The sequence below is a fragment of the Mizuhopecten yessoensis genome, unplaced genomic scaffold (assembly GCF_002113885.1).
Source record: "Mizuhopecten yessoensis strain PY_sf001 unplaced genomic scaffold, ASM211388v2 scaffold4123, whole genome shotgun sequence".
Taxonomy (NCBI): domain Eukaryota; kingdom Metazoa; phylum Mollusca; class Bivalvia; order Pectinida; family Pectinidae; genus Mizuhopecten; species Mizuhopecten yessoensis.
The window spans coordinates 1,182,551-1,200,305 of NW_018405387.1; the positions used below are offsets into that span (position 1 = coordinate 1,182,551).

Genomic DNA, 17,755 nt, shown 5'->3' on the forward strand with positions numbered 1-17,755 from the left:
ACTTTGTGTAGAGACCATTTACATAGATTGTTTTGAAACTTAAATGGTACAGTGTTTGTGGTATTTCACAATAACAAATACTCAACTATTGACCCAACTATGTACACTTAATATGCATGCAAACACACTCTCAGTCACCCATCCTAGGTATTGGGATTCTTGTTTGAACTGACCTGAAGGAGCAAGTGGGCTTTGGCCTTGGTGTAGATCCGTCCTATAACTCTTTGCCATAAAGCTTAGACACTTGTCCAAAATGGAAAAAGGAATTTTGACTTTGTTTTGTTTGGAACTTCTCGAAGGAAAAGGGTTTGGTTTTGGTGTTGTACAAGGTAGTGCTATCGAAAAACCTAGATCAGTTCACAATCAAAGATATTATCCTGTCCTCTGATTGGATTCAGAGGCCAATGGTATCAAAAACTGTTACAAATACATTTTATGGTACTTATAACTAAAAGTGTTCCTTTGGAGTGGAGGATGGTGATTTCAAAACATTTATGGTCATCCTGTCCTCTGATTGTCTGAAGTGTTTATTGTATCTTCCTTGATTCCATCTCATCATTTAAACGAAGCATCATACACATGTTTCAATCATTGCCTTAATTAGGCTAGAATAAGAATTATGAGTTTCAGGTAACATGCCAGAAACAAATGTCAGTTGGCAAAAGGGCTTTATTTTATGGATCAATATTATGCTTCACCTTTAAAGTTTGCATTTTAAAACATCTCAATTGCTATTAAGTTGTCATGAATGAGGTAAATACAAAGGCTCCCAATACAGAAAGAACGCACATTTTAATGAGTAACTAAGCTTTTGACTGGCAAATAAATCAATTATATTTGAAACAAGAAGGTAATAAAATGTTCAGGGGTCAACTGGAAAATGTAGGGGAGGTCAGGATACATGAAACACAGGTAATATTTTGTATTGGCCTTGTTATTAAATATATTTTTTTGGGTTGAAAAGCAATCTTAGATGACCACTTCAGTCTCAGATTAGTAGAAACATTTCATGGCATTGTCTAGTTCTTTGAAAGCAAAATAAATAGGTGAGTGATGGCTGGCTTGATTTTTTGAGTTTCTGTTCTCTGTGTTTTCTTTCTCTTGTTAAGGTTCAATATTGTGACATATTTCCTATAGCAAATAGTTGGATGTATTTTTTCACATTTATTTTCAAATTTGGGATTTGTGACTTTCAAAACGGAATGTTTATATGCATGCATGATTGATAATATATTAGAGGGTGTAGGACACACACTTTAAGGAATTTATGTGATGACAAACTACAATAATGTCGAAAGTTGATTACAAGCCTTAACAATTGAGCACTTGTTCATCCCAGTGAAACAAAATTCTGAAAATCACTGACGGTGCATGCATTCATGTATTTTTAACAATATTACAATGTAAGGGAGATAACTCAAACACAAATATGATGCTAAATCACTGACGTGTAAAGTAGCATAAACCTTGAATTTGAAACTGTACAGTGTGTAAATATCTAGCACCCAGTCCTCGGTGAAATCACTGTATGTGTTATTTCGAGACATTTTCTTTGACAGGTAGGTACATGTTGATAGTATACAGATTCATTTAGCACAGGCTCAGTGAGATGTTTGAAAGTGACATTTCAATGCCTAGTACGATATGTACACTGTCGTTTTCATAAAACTAAACATGTAAATAGATTACAGAGTACTTATTGTGCTAGTGATCAAAATGTCACTCTAACAGTTTACTGGTTGTGTTATATGAACCTGTATACAGTCACTATGTGTTGTAAATAGGTGTTTATATTCATTATCAGGAGTCATTGTCCTGTCGTGTGGAATGTTGAAAAGTTATAAAACATTGTATCATAAAATTCGATTTTCAGAGTATATAATATAATGGTGTAGTTGGATAAAAAAAGAGGTCATATGTTATAGAGATTGAAATACAGGATTTAGAAATGATGCTGGGTGTCGACTTTCCCTGCAAAATTAATTTCATCTATCATTCTGCAAATGCAATTTCATTGTCCTCTCTAATAAGTGCAGTAGGGCAAACTTGCAAAATTTGGTACATGTGAAATTATAATTATATAGTCTACAATCTAATATCTCATTCGGTTGGTCTCCTATTGAAATTGAAATATGACAGTTATTAACCCAATCACATTCTTATTATTCCATTATGATATTTGTATTCATTTTTCATTCCTTTACAGTTCTTCTTTCATCTGTATATTATATGTACGGTATACATTATTTTCAAGGTTCACCACAGCAATCTAGAGATGCAAGAAATCTCTTGACACGACCATCAAGCACAGAGAAGAATAAGTCAATATCTCCGGGAATGAAGGATAGAAAACAGTTTTTTGGTACACCTCTCCAGAGTGGTAAAGATTCACCCAAAACACCAGAGCCAGGAAAAACTTGGTCCTCCAATGATTACTTCACTGGTGGACAGTCCAATGACAACCAACAGTTCAACGACAAACAACAGTTCAACGACAAACAACCAGGTACGGTTCAGGTTAGTACAGTATCAGGTCAATCGGCCATAAGTGGACGTCCTGATACAGCCAACAAAACACCTTCAAGTGGAAACAAAGATCTAGATGCGATGCTGGGACAGAGGATTTCTGTGATTGGAGAGAGGAACAGGTCAAGGTCAGGAGAGCAACAAGGCTATAGGGGAACGCCTAAACTTGGTGTACCAATAGATAGAGGGGGACAAGAGGGGATGTGGAACCAAGGAAGGAGTTTGGATGTGTCTAGTTACAGGGAAGGAAATGTAGACAGAAGAGATATGTGGCGTACACCTGGTAAGGAACCTTACAGAGCAGAATCAACGATGAAAGGAGGAGTGGAAACTGATAAAAAACCTGAGGGAAACCAAATGCAATCGGGGGACAAAGGTGACAATGCCAAGGAAAGGATTGCTTCCTCACCAAATATTGGTTTGGCCTACAAAGATAGGTTCCATCCTGGTGACAGGAGACAGTATAATAGTCCGAACAGGACTCGGGGTCAGGATACACGAAGATATTATGGATCACCTCAGAATAGTTCTCCAAGACGTCGACAGGAAAAGCCTGATTACTACACACAAGATGGACGCTTTGACAGGAATAGAGGACAGCATTACCGAGACAGTAGAGAGGAATCTGAAATGGGGTCAAGGTGGCGATCAGAGAATGAGTCCAGGAGGGGTAGGGACACAGGAAATACATTTTCACCACGTGATAGGAACCAAGGGCAGTTCCCCTCCAATAGTGGTAGACCTTACAGCAGTGGTCGGTATCAAAATGATTACAATGATAAACCAGGTAGATCTTCAAACAGAGATTCTTCTGATGGCAGTGATGGAAAGTCAGGAGAAAAAAGGGATAACCACAACGCTGGTAGCAAGCTTAGCAACAATCCTGATATGAAATATGCTCAAGGTGATAAAATCATTCCAAAATCTTTGAATGAATCAAAGGAACATTTGAGTCAGAGTTCCACCAGCTTTCAAAGAACAGATCAGAGAGTGATCAGGTCTACCATGATGGATCAGCATCCCAACGCAAGGGATAGTTTAAATGAGTCAAACTGTAGAACAACTGAACAAGAGAGTGGTGAGGCAAGAAAACAGAACGAAGATCAAGGGAGCATGCCTAGTTCTACTGTCACAGGGCAAAAGTCTGACAATGAACAAAACAGTCAAATCAGCAAGTCTGACAACAGCAAGAAAGTAGAAAAGGAGATGGAAGTTTCTGAATATGCAAGTGGCGGCAATGATCCCAAAGGTCAAGCAAGTTCTTCACAGTCTTTGGATAAATCAAAGGAACTGTCGAATAAAAGTCCAACAAATTTTCAAAGAATAGATCAGAGGCCTGTCAAGTCTACCATGATAGAACAAACCCCCGACATTTACTCAAAGGATAGCAATGAATCGAAGAGAAGGACAGCTGAACTAAAGATTGATGAGACAAGAAACAATAACAAAGATCAAAGAAGCATGCTTGGTTCTACTGTCATTGGGCAAACGTCTGTCGATGCACAAAACAGCCCAATCGTGGACAAGTTTAGAGGTAGTAAGAGAGCTGAAACTGACATGGACATTTCTGGATATGCAAGTGGCAGCAATGATAATTGTGGCCAAGTTATAACTACACAGAATAGAACAAAAGAACAACAACAGATCAAGGCACTTTCAACGCAGCGTGGTCCTGATCGCCAGGTTTCTGGGCATCCTCACAATGACTCCAGATCAAAAGAGCTATGTAATGTTTCTGACGCAAATAAAGACAAAAGACAAAGTATCTTACCAGAACTTACTCAGCAATCACCCAAGAGACAATACTCGTGTGAAGGAGAATCTCCCAGACGGGCTCGGCATTCCTCTGGATCCAGCCAGGGGAGAGGTAGTCAAAGGGACAATGATAAAGTCAAAAACAGAAATTTAAGTGGGGGAAGTGCACACTCTTCTGATACAGGAAGGGCAAGGTCATATTCTAGAGACAAAGAAAGCCATGTCAAACAATCTCATACCTCACATAGAAGTGAACACAGGCGAGTTGTGAGGGAGAAGAGCAGTGAAAGTAATATTAATAGCGATTCAAGTTCTGGAAGTAATCAGGTACACTCTCACAGGCACCGGCATAGGCTAAAGGGAGATAACTCTGATAGACATAGGCATAGACACAGATCACAGGGTGATTCTTCCTCTCAAAGTGAGAGAAAAGAGCCAGGTCGACAAAAGTCAAAGGAGATGGGCACTAGTGCTACAGGCCAATCAACCGAGAGACTGAGAGATGGAGAGCTGAGTGGACCAAAGCACAGAAGTCTAGGCAGTACCACAGAACGTTGGAAGGCAGGAGAGGATTATGCTGGTGAGTACATGTACTGTCAATATTTGTATATATAATTCTATATTTGTGTAGATTGAATTTGATTTGGAATATGTTACACACTTTTACCTTATACATTTTATTAAAGTTATTTTGCAGCTTGAGACATTGGAAAAACATTTTCCATGAAAGAGTTTTTGGAAAAAAATTGCTTGGTACCACAATCGGTGTCGCCTAGTCTTTTAACATCTTACTAATTCATGTGATTATTCACACTATTTATAAATAACTGAAGAGGTATTGGGTAATGATGTTTTGTCAGTAGCATGTTTGGATAAAGATCTATCAAGTTTAGATGAATGATCTGATCTCGATGGACTTTCAAGGGCACAGAGGTTAAACATTTGAAAATGTTTAACAACTTCAGAATAACTTGGAGGCCTAGATACATGTTATTTGGCCAGTACCAGGGTGAAAGGCTTTCAAGTTTGTTCAGTGAGTGACCTTGACCTATTTTCTGGGTCACAGGATAAAATGTCCTAGAAATCTTTTGAAGTTGCTTCAGTCGTAGAATAGTTACATAAGACCTGTAGCTGGCTGGCATATAGATAACACATTAATGACATATCATTGGTGGGTGCTTAGGTAATTTCTGTAAATGGCCCAATACTAATTAGCTTTTAATGTTTATAGATATGTAACTAAATTGCATGTCGATTCGCTGAATGAACCTGCCAAAATAATTATCAGAAAATTAGCAAATGGTTTTGGGTATGACATCTATGTGATGCTAATGTCTGTCTGCTTCAAGTAACTTGGTGAATTTAGCTTCAAATCAGTCACTCAAGTGACTTACATTGTTGCAGTGCTGTAAATTATTGGACAGTCTAGATCTTGTTTGATTGACTGTTCAAACAACAAAGACCATATGTTTTATTTGAAAAATGATTATTACCAACTTATAATGTTCAAGTAGACATACAGATGAAATGGTATGTTTTAATTGTCATGCATGTGTAACAACCAGAGTCTTCCGTTGTTGTGATTGGTTTTAAGGGTGAAAGATTTATTTTCTCGTGATAGTTTTCAAATGGGGGAAAACTGTAAGGAATAATATATGGAAGCAACAACAGTAATTAACAGTGTGGCAATTTAAAAAGTAAGAGATGAGTATGTTCAAGTAGCTATATATATATAGACATACAGATTTCTGTTACACACTTATTAGACAGTGTGTAATTATAAATGGTTGATAATGAGTTGGTTCCTGTAGATTTGCAATGCATATTTCCAGATATAACCCAATAAGATACTACAATAATGTAGGTATATGTCAAGGCCCTCAAAAAAATGGATATATGGCATACCAACTGAATAATATGATGAAGCATATACTTTCATTGCATGTGATACACTTCAAATTCCCTTCCCAGTCGCCATATGGTTTAGGATATGTTAGTTAACTTCAAAATCAAGGGTTCTCAGGTTTTACCTTGCCTCAAAATGTGTAATCAATATTTATCCACTACTATACTTTTTAACTTTCTGTTATATTTCCAGTTCTCTCCATTAAGCTTATATACTATTATCCATCTGTTGCTGTTGACTCGAGTCATTGTTAGGAAATATGTTTTAGATCATTTTCAAGGGTTGTTAACAAAATGTTTTATTTTATCATCACAATTTGCTCTACATACAAATTTCTCACAAACTTCACAGGGTCATATTCCGTTGTTGCTAGGGAAAAGATAACGCTATCTCACACGGGGTAGGGAAAGACAGCTGAACAAATTTCTCACATACTTCACAGGGTCACATCCCGTTGTTGCTAGGGTAAAGATAACTCTATCTCACACAGGGTAGGGAAAGACAGCTGACACACGCTATGACGTCATAATAATGAATTGTCGATGTGACGTCATATGTATTGTTTCCGTGATATCATACAATTGTTATGAATAAGGAATGATCTCTGTCTCAACCCAAGGGTTTTGGGTTTTGGCGGAAATATCAGATCGATGTTTATTGAGACTTGAATTTGTTTGTTTGTAAGTATGTGAGAAAAATAATCAAACAAGGGTCTGTTCCATGGACAGGGATATCTCAACTCTCGTGCAAGAGTTTGACTGGCCTGAGCACTTGACAAGCCTTGTGCTGACCAACCAAACTCTAACACGGGGGTTGAGATATCCCTGTCCACCGAACAATCCCATGTAAGATTCTATTACTAAAGTATACGTAATCTATCTTGATGGACTGGTGGGCTGTTTGTAATGCTATTGACTGCCTGTATATACACATTCACCCAATTTCATGAAGTCTCTGTCTGCAGCTGACTTCAATGTATTAATTATGAACTGTGGCAGGTGTTGTGCTTGCCAGACCTGCAAGACAGTAAACCTCTCCAAACCTATTGAAAGCTTGAGCAAAACATTCACCTCGCAAAATACCTACTGTCAGACATAAGCAGTAAAACTCGTAACAACGAATGTATAGTAACATTATATGGTCGTTAAAAAAGGCTACCAAAATTAATGTGCATCGTATTGGAAAACAGGGTGAAGCAGCTGATTATGTTACATGTACGTATCTGAATGACAGTTGTACATGCATATATGCCTATCATCTGTATCATATATCAGCTTAATTACACTGTACCCAAACATTTTATCATTACATAGGAAGCTTCTACAGGTATACACAGACAAACAATACCAAAGAATTTGAAGGTACGGTAAATATCACAAGTTTACGATCGTTTATTTCAATTAATTATAACTGTAAGCATTAAAATTGAGTGCTGTTTAGTATGTGTTTTCAAATATTTTCCCATGCTTTTTGGCAAGGGTACGTACTCTACCTTACAGCTGATTATCGGAGATTGTGGATACCTTACAACGGATTATCGGAGATTTTAGATACATTACAGCTGATTATCGGAGATTGTGGATACCTTACAGCGGATTATCAGAGATTGTGGATATATTTATTTCTTGACTCCATAAATCTGCACAGTAATGATAAAAGTGGGAAAAGATGGATATAAGGCTAAGCAGTAATGGGAAGATGATTTTCAGTAGTGAGGCCTAGGGTCAAGGTTAGATTTAACAATTTATGGTACATAGCTGGGGAAAAAAATCCAGTGTTATATTACAGGGTAAATCGGGTGTGAGATGTACATCAAGTGAAAATTTAAGCGATAAAATGGTCATCCTCTAAATGATCACTTTGCTTTCTGTACCACTTGAATATGCGTGAAGCTTGTATATTATTAATAATACAAGACATTTCAAGAACCCCTCAACAGGATTTAATTCATATTTATATGTTCATATGTACACCATGGTATATTACATCACCTGAATGGATTTTTGTGATCATTGGTCAAAGTCAAAGGGTCCAAGGTCACACTTAAAACACTTTTAAAATAAAAAAGCCTGGATACAAAAAAAAACCTTAAATCATATGAACCTCTCAACAAATATTGTAAAAGTAAAGAATACCACCAAGTTGAGCTATGTTTTAATTAATGAACAATGTCACAATCTTTTCAACTAAATATTGCATATAAAGGATAAATTGTTTTGCAAAGTAATATAGTCCAGCTTATGTGGGAATGAAACATTGAGAGATTATCTTGAATATAACTTTGCACAGGAAAGAACCATTTCACCACTGTGGACCATAATGGACTCATCCATATCAATGCGTTGTAGAGTCTACTAAAGTGACATAGGGGTGAAAGGGTTAACCCAGAAACAAACTTTTTAATAATTTATCTTCTGTATATAAGGGATTAAAAACTTACTAGTCCTGAGTGGATATCTCTTCTTCATGATAACTGATGGAGTGGGTACACTTTACCTAAATATTTCCTCCCTAGTATGGTTATTTCAAGTTTAACCCTTTCACCCCTATGCAACTTTAGTGAACTCTGGCATGCATTGATCTGGATGAGTCCATTAAGGTTTAATGTCGGTGTTAATTGTCGTTACATTACAAATCCATGAATTCAGAACACCAGTAAATGTTTCTCAATACTTCAAAGAATACAATCTCAATACTGAAAATTTAACACTGAAAGTTGAAACGCAAATTCAACACAGAAAATGAATAGGCAAACAAATTATATATTGCACAAAATCAAAGCTGGATGTATGCACAGTGTGTAAATTTATGTATAAAATTTGTTTGATAGAATAGATATTCTACCAGGAGTAATGAACCTTTTAGACTATTTGATCAAATTTCGATTTCGATTTTGTTTTTTAGAATTAGATTACTATAGTAAATCAATTTCAAATAGTTAATGGTAATAAATAATGATACATATGTATACCAAAGTATATACAAGTTCATACAGAAGGTTATAAATGTATCATATTCCGTTTTAAGCTAATAAGGGGCTGCGGTGGCTGAGTGGTTAAGGCGTCTGGCATTCTGCTACACTAAATAAGCCCTCCACCTCCGGGTCAAGGGTTTGAGGCCTACTAGGAACAGTCGCCAGGTACTGGAGGCAAGTTGGTGGTTTTTCTCTGGGAACTCCGACTTTCCACCACCACCAAAACCTGGCAGGTCCTTAACCCTTAGAGTGCTACATTAAAATAACATACGGTAACCAATCAGTGCTGAATTAATTAAGAAAATTTAATTTTCACTGCAGATCAAATTTAGATATAACTTCATAAGTCACAATTTTAGTAAAAATATTGCAAAAATAATACTTGTGTTAATAGTAAAACCTAATAATACCAATGGAAATTGGTTATTTGATATGTTTGATTAAATTTTAATCAACACGATTAGCTGTTGACCATATAAAATACCATTTTATAGAATGTGCAACTATAGTTGTGACTAGCGGTGGTGGCCACAGACATACAGCGCAACTATAGTTGTGACTAGCGGTGGTGGCCACAGACATACAGCGCAACTATAGTTGTGACTAGCACTCAAGGGTTAAATGACCATATATATCTGTAAATAGGATGTAAACACATACAAACAAACAAAATGTAACTAATATCCCTATATGATATGAATCTGTTGTCCAACAGGAAGCACATATTTAATGTAGAGTCTGCAGTAAAATTTAATGGAAAAGTACATGCTTTAATTCATATAACCATATTCATTTAACATCAAAATTGTTTTACCTTGGTACTCAGGTTCTCGATCAATGAGTTCCTATGGTATATTGTTTTAAAGGGTCATTGAGATTAAAATACCCATATTTCGATAGCTAAGAATACCTAGATGTTTCAGTAGCAGGATATATAGGCCAGAGTGGCGTGTATGTTTAGGTACTTTTACAGTGTTTGTACACTTGAGTATATATGCCGACAGCGCGAAGCTGTTGTCCCGACAGGATGTGTATAGTGTCAGTACGTAAGTGTTGGGGAGAGCATTAATTGTGTAACATTTCATATGCACTTTTTCAAACAGGTGGTGAAGGATATTGATTACTTCTGATAAGATGTATGAATTATGGATATCAAATCTTGTACACATTTGTCTGCTGCCTGCTGAGGTATACTGGGAAAGGCAGCATGTGTAATCGCTGATAAGTTTCAGAGAATATACTACTGTTTGTTTAATATGTTCATGTCATACACACTTACTACACAGTATGGTAGACAAGGAGACATGTCGGACGGTATATAATTTTCTTGACAAGGAGTTCTCACATTGTTTTACCAAAGGAGGGAGTGATGTCGACATAGATGAAGAGGATTCAGACGATGAGCTGGAGACCCCATTTTTCCTGACGTCGCTTACAGAGGCAAGGTACTGTCTAGAATCTGCCACTGAAGGTATTGTGTGATGGGCTTAATTACATCACAAGTACATGTACAATGTACCGACTATAAACATACACCTGTGACAGCAGCATAACAAAAAAGCTAAATATACTTCACAGAAACCTTTAGTCACAGGATTCAATGGTTATGGCACAGAATTATGTGTTGTTTCATGCATGTAAATATTGGTTCCATTAATATTGCATTAATAACATCTAACAACTTTTATTTCTCTAAAATGTTTATTTACTGTGCTTTTGATTTAATTGACTTATCAAGAACAAAACAAAATAATACATAGAATTTTACTCTTGATTAGGAAAAAAAAAGCAAAATTTTACCAAAAATAGGTTTAATTTTTTTAATTTAGTTATTTGAATTTTCAATTAGATATATTTTAATTGAAGTTTGCCCAAATTCATTTAAACAGAAATCTGTTTTGAACTGTGTTGTTACATTGCCAAGATAATACATCCCAGACTGTATGGTACCTACATTTTGTTGCAGTTGGATAGTTGCATAGAATCATGCCTTCTGTTTCCATCATTTTTTTTTTTTTTTTCAACAACAATTCCTAAACAAGTGTTATATATATGAACACGCCATGGCCAGTAGAACCTATATTGATCAGTCTTATTGACACAGGTAATAGCACAATATGTAAATAGGTTCCATTCCAAGTAGACACTGCTATACAATATAATTTATTTAGTTCAACTGAAGTTATTTGAGGTCAAATTTAATCATTAGTTCCACCATGCTTAATTATGTACATTTGCATGTAAATTTATTTCATATATTTACATATGCTTTGAATTGCCACTTATATATAAGCCTAGCAAGGTGACAGATGTTAGTTACGAGATAATAAAACTGGACTGATGATCATGACGTCATTATAATTGTGAAGTATATATATGTCATAATCATACTTACCAACTTTTTGAAATTTACCATGGGGGAGATTACACATGCTTTGAATTACATACATAAATACAATCCTAGAGGGAAAATAACACTTTTAAATTGCATCGTTTGACCTGTTCTTTCAGGTGAAATCATCAAATCTTGGAAGAAAAAAAATAGTTTAGCAAATTCACTAGTTGAAAAGGCTCAATTTTAGGGTCCAAAATCTGGAGTCTCCCTCCTAAATAGGGAGAGTTGGCAAGTATGCATACTGTTTGGAATGGCTGGCTGGTACCTGCTGTTCCGTTTATTGAAAATCCACTTCATATTTTATGAAGAAATAAAAAATCTTAATAATATTATCAATTATCTGTCAAAACAATGAGAAATATGATTAAAAATATTAAACCAGATTCTGTTCAGAGTTATGGTGACTGTTTTGAACACAATTGCAGACAAATAAACATTACATGCTAAGGCAAAATTCTCATCTGCTGGAAAATGAACTACTTGCATGGTAGTGAAGCAGATGTCAAACCACTCAAACAGAACATGATTCGTCTGCAATCTTTTTCAGAATCATATGACTATAAAACCCTTAAATAGAATGCATTGTAATGCGTCAAGTGAGTCAAGGTCGATTTCAACTAAATAGTGTATTCAGGGACAAATATATCCACTAGGCTCAAAGCTTTCAAAAATGGTTTGATTGAAGTAAAAAAAGTTCGCGTATTTGAAAGGGAATGTGTTAGGTAATTGTTTTTACTTTCAGATGTATAATTTGATTTGTTTGTTTATTTTCAGCTCAAGACCAATTCCGTCCACTCCAACAAAGGGCATAAATGCTGTAAGTTTTACCGCACAAAATGAATTATATACACCAGCTGTTGGGGGAGGTGGGGGACTGCATGACTAGTATATCCTGGAATCACCCTGTCAACAGCTAAGGTCATATAAGGACGTGCCTCCGTGTGTGTTGTGTATGCATGCATGCATGTGTTTATATGTGTGCCGGAAGCAGGGTATGTTGGCGTAATTGCCTCTTTGTGATAGCGCAGATCTGATGCCGACTTTATAGTGTTACCTCACTGAAATACCATGCCGAAGAGTTGGTTTACCGTATCATTAGTTTGGTCACTTTTCATTTTCACTGACACCGTGACCACGCAAGGCAATAAGCCTACTTATCTCAGGGTTCAAATTTATTTGCTTTGTTTTACAATAAGAGGGCTTCTATATACCACTTAAGGTACCCCTCCTGAAACCTAGAGTTTATGAGTTGCTTCTCTCCTTTTTTATTTGCTTTGTTTTACAATAAGAGGGCTTTTGTATACCACTTGAGGTACCCCTCGACTCCTGAAACCTAGAGTTTATGAGTTGCTTCTCTCCTTTATTTATTTGCTTTGTTTTACAATAATAGGGCTTCTGTATACCACTGGGTATCCTCCTGAAACCTAGAAGATGAATGTAAACATAATGAAAAATTCTCAACATTTATTTGACATTGCCTCTTACCCATGCATTATTAATATAAAAAGTTAATGGCCCGTATACTTATACTGAATTATTAATGATTCAATCCCAAAGAATGTGTAAAACTTAGTAGTGGTGAAGCACAGCCAAGTAACAATCAATAAAATGATACGTAAATACAATTTTATTTTCGACAATGTTTAAGGGGGCATATGTTATTACCAATAGTATCAACCAACCTTATAAATTAATTTATGTAACAGAGCTGACAGCAGAGGAAATGTAAACGATCCTATAGTCACAATAAAGTCTGTGTATCCTTGTGTCTGTGTATATGTGTATATGTGTATCTATGTATCTGTGTATATGTGTCTGTGTATATGTGTATCTGTGTATCTGTGTATATGTGTATCTGTGTATCTGTGTATATGTGTCTGTGTATATGTGTATCTGTGGATATGTGTGTCTGTGTATATGTGTATCTGTGTATCTGTGTATATGTGTATATGTGTATCTGTGTAGTATCTGTATCTGTGTATCTGTGTATATCGTTTTCCTGTGCACAATTCCTGTTCTGTTGCATCTCGTCCTGTTCGTTTTCGAAAATCAGTGTCGTATTACTCTAGCACCTTCATTTCTTAACAGATTTTGAATAAACTTTATTCAAAGTTAAAGCATGAAAATACCTCATTCATATAAATATTTTCTTGATATACAATCTATACACAATCAGTCTTATAGGGAGTTTGGTACTGTTGAAAGATCTGTTTCAAGAGAAAAGTGCTAAACATTGATGTAGTATTTGCTTTATTAATGTTATAGAGTTTGGACTAATAATCCTCAAATTTTGAGGTACTGTTAATGTGTATACATAGTACATGTTTATACAGGAAACCCACCATGGCAAGCTGGTAAGACAAACATAATGAAATAAAACAAGGACACAAAATCTGAATTGGATATGGCCGTTTATTACAATAAACGACGGTTGTTATGACATTCACATTTTGTCATATAAATAGACCCAAAGAGTCTTTAAGATGGGGGCCTTATTCCGCCGTACAAAATAAACTTGATGCAATATTAATGCTAGTTGTAATACATTATCTTTACACACAAAATACATGATGCATGTATAGCATTTATACATTACTTAACAATCGCATAAGAAAATGTTGTACACCAATACTTAAAATTATGCACATTCAGAAAGTTCTAACAAGAAAGGAGGAAAGTAGGGGATGGTGATGGGCAAAGTTTATCTTTTATATACTAAAATCTGTGTTCAGATCAAACAATACAAAGATTATATTGCTCCAATTTTACGTACTTTACATTGTTTTTAGATTACAAAATTTAAACTCATTAAAAAAAAAAGATTGTCAATATATTTGCTGTCTTTTACATTTCCATGAGGCAACATTCTACATAAATACAGTTGGCTTGAATCCACTCTATGCAAAAAACAGTCCCTTTAACAATATTGAAGTCACTACTTGAAATTGTTCAGATTGAAGCTCTGTAAATGCGGTATTAAAAAAATATTAAAATTTAATTTAAAAGTTAACAGATTGAAACTTGAATTGCTAATGTATGTTTTATAAACTTGATTCGATTAGCTATGCTAAAGATGTATGTTGAGGAAAATTAACAAAAATATATACAGAAAACAAAAAACTTATATATATGAGTCCGTTTACTTGACTAATATGTGATGTTTGTGATGGCAGTCACACACAGAATCCCCAACCCCATCCTGCAGCCCACAGATCTCACTGGCCCCTCTGTCTTCACTCACCTCGGGGTTCTCATTGGACGCCCTTCTGGCTGAGGCCATTGATAAGGTAAGCACTATATCATTTTGATACATATACATAAACCATGTATCTATAATTAGGCAAAAAAAATGTATGTTTCAGTAAGCATGACTGAAAAAATAGGGTAGGTCGCTCACGACTTATTTTATATAATATTGTTTACATCTTTTGAGGGGTGGCCATGCATAATGCATAGGGAGGGGGGGGGGGNGGGGGGGTTGAGGTGTTTTAAATAATAACATGGGATTCAAATTTGGTTTTGATACCTGCCTTTGAAGTAGAAGGGTATAATATTATAGTTGCCTTGTTTGTTTGTCCATCAATTTATTTGCATCCGGTGGACATATGCAAGTGAGATCAAATTGTTAGGGTCGGTCCGAGTACCTGAAACATACATTTTTTTGGGGCCTTAGGCAGCAATGAAAAAGAAATTGATTATTATACTTTAAATGCCTGACTAATTTTTTTCAGATAGTATATTACCCCAAAATAGAAATTCATATATTGTCAAACCTCAATAATGTGAATCAATAAATTCACAAGGACAGGTGGTTCAAAGTCTTATAAGCCTAACAGTCACTTAGCACAAAAAATTAGGCTTTTTTACAGAAAGATTGAAAATCAAAACTAAAGTTGTCTTTATAAGGATTCAAATTGTTCACCTCATGACAACCAACACAAAAGTATTTGGTATTTTTTTTTAGTTTTCTCAGAAATCTGGTTTTGAATACTTCCGTTAACCTCTGGTTAAGCTAACTAGGTTTTGAACAGGCTGCCTACATATACCAGGTCTCTGATTTCTTTAATAATCGACCTGAACAGGACCAATGCTAATTAACAATGGATTGTCAGGTTTTGTTTAAATATTTAAAGTGTTGTCAATTGGAATCAATTCGATTTTTGACTATCAGGAAATTAATATTTCAGACATCAGAAGAACGACAGTGCGAAGATATGCACGCGGTACTTGAGGTATGTTAAAATTCAATAAATGGGGTGCATTAAAGCATCGTTCTCTCTGACTTCACAGGTGCATTCCTATTGTTTTGTGAGGGAAGAGATACATACGACTTTTCTTCTTACATGTTTATAAAAATGACACAATTAACATAAGTATCGCATCATCTCTATGCAGAATAACGAAATCATCATGGGACCGAGTCACCAATTTTGTATCATGTTTCATGCACCATTGGGCTCACCATTATAGCTTGAGTATTTTCCAATATTTACATTTCTACTAAACTCAATATACCTACTAAGCATTTTTTAAAGGTTATTTTTCAATAAATTTGTCTGTTGGCGTATGAATACATCTGCATATTATCCACCTGATTTCTCTGTTATATTCTGCGGACCACGGAAAAATAGTTCTGTTAATATTTTTTTTTGTTTTTTTGTCAGAAGTTTTTAATTGAATTAATCATTTCACCCCTATGTAACTTTAGTAGAATCTACCGTTCATTGATCTGGATGAGTCTATTATGGTCTACAGTGGTGAAAGGGTTAAAGAAAACTAATTTACATCTTAATTTGTTTTTTCGTAGTAATCAATACAAACAAGTTATTTATCTAACCGGGACAACGTCTTATAGTTAGTGATGACATCATAAGCTTCGGTACCTTCTGTGGTGTTAGACTTGCACAAGACCGATATTTAAAAAAATATCCAAAAAATATCATCAATATTGCACTGAATGTATTTAAAAAAATCAAAAAAAAAGAATCAATATTGCACTGAATGTAAATATAAGGATAGAATCCTGTTTNGTAGGACAAATCATGATTCAATCCTTAAATAGTAGGACAATGAAGAGAAAAATAATCCGTCACTTCTGTGTTAATGCATACAGAGAAATCTCAAACTTTAGATAAGATAAATTCTTCATTTTTACTGGTGGATAATAATCTTTATCAGCTGTGAATTCTAGAGTGCTTGACAGCTTTGAGCCCTGTTGTGCCAGTAGGTTACTCTGCGAGTTGAACTCTAGGCGCCGGGGGCAACTTGTGTCACACCTATTAACAGGGTTTAAAAGTAGGTGTACATATGCTGTATTTTGGGGCAGCCCTAGTAAAGTATCAAATGTTTGTGTCAAATTTAGTATTTTATGTTTGTATGTTAAGATCAAATAGGGAGATACCATTGGGAAGTCACCAGAGATGTGTTGAAAAAATGGCTTTCTGAGGAACGTCACTGTATTAAGACATTATGCTTTGTTTCAAAGCTAGCGTTTACAATTTTACAGGCAGCTACTTTCAAAGCTAGCGTATACACTTTTACAGGCAGCTACTTTCAAAGCTTAGCTAAAACACTTATACTTGCAGCTACTTTCAAAACTTAGCTAAAACACTTATACTTGCTGCTACTTTCAAAGCTTAGCTAAAACACTTTTACAGGCAGCTACTTTCAAAGCTTAGCTAAACACTTATACTTGCAGCTACTTTCAAAGCTTAGCTAAAACACTTATAATTGCAGCTACTTTCAAAGCTAGCGTATACACTTTTACAGGCAGCTAAGCTACCGGTTAATCTTTAAGGTTGGATAAGAGATGGCTGTTTTAATTGGTTTTCCAATTAGAAACGAGTATAATTTTATGTTCTTCAGCAGTGGTATTTTTGAAATCAAAAATTTTGTGTATAACTTGATATACCCTAGACTTGTTGAATATTCTCATGTTTATGTTTACAAGGAGGGACTAAGAAAGGGAGGCTTTGTAAAGGATACTTTGGAAGTTAACGAAGAGCCTGTCGTTGATGGTAAGTTGATTAAGTAAAATTAAATTAAATTGATATTAGCATAGTGGTATCACACTAAACAGAATCTATTGGAATTCTCATCTGTCAGTATTCCCTTGTATCTTATATCATTGAATCTGGGTGAAATTTGTTTTTGAAATTTGTTTTGAAAACTTGACTGTAACAACATACCATTACTTATG

General features: G+C 35.3%; 1 protein-coding gene across 3 annotated transcripts in view; it reads left to right on the forward strand.

Annotated features, from left to right (window-relative positions):
* The window catches only part of LOC110448667 (SMC5-SMC6 complex localization factor protein 2-like), a 44,171-nt gene that overhangs the window by 7,289 nt on the left and 19,127 nt on the right, over positions 1-17,755 (forward strand). For 2 of the 3 annotated variants that reach the window (XM_021495046.1, XM_021495044.1), the window contains 7 exons: positions 2,255-4,861; positions 7,501-7,548; positions 10,522-10,606; positions 12,331-12,373; positions 14,730-14,843; positions 15,744-15,788; positions 17,507-17,573. In XM_021495046.1, coding sequence (XP_021350721.1) covers positions 2,255-4,861; positions 7,501-7,548; positions 10,522-10,606; positions 12,331-12,373; positions 14,730-14,843; positions 15,744-15,788; positions 17,507-17,573 — 3,009 coding nt within the window. The remainder of the gene's footprint in view (positions 1-2,254; positions 4,862-7,500; positions 7,549-10,521; positions 10,607-12,330; positions 12,374-14,729; positions 14,844-15,743; positions 15,789-17,506; positions 17,574-17,755) is intronic. The other variant, XM_021495045.1, reaches the window with a different exon arrangement.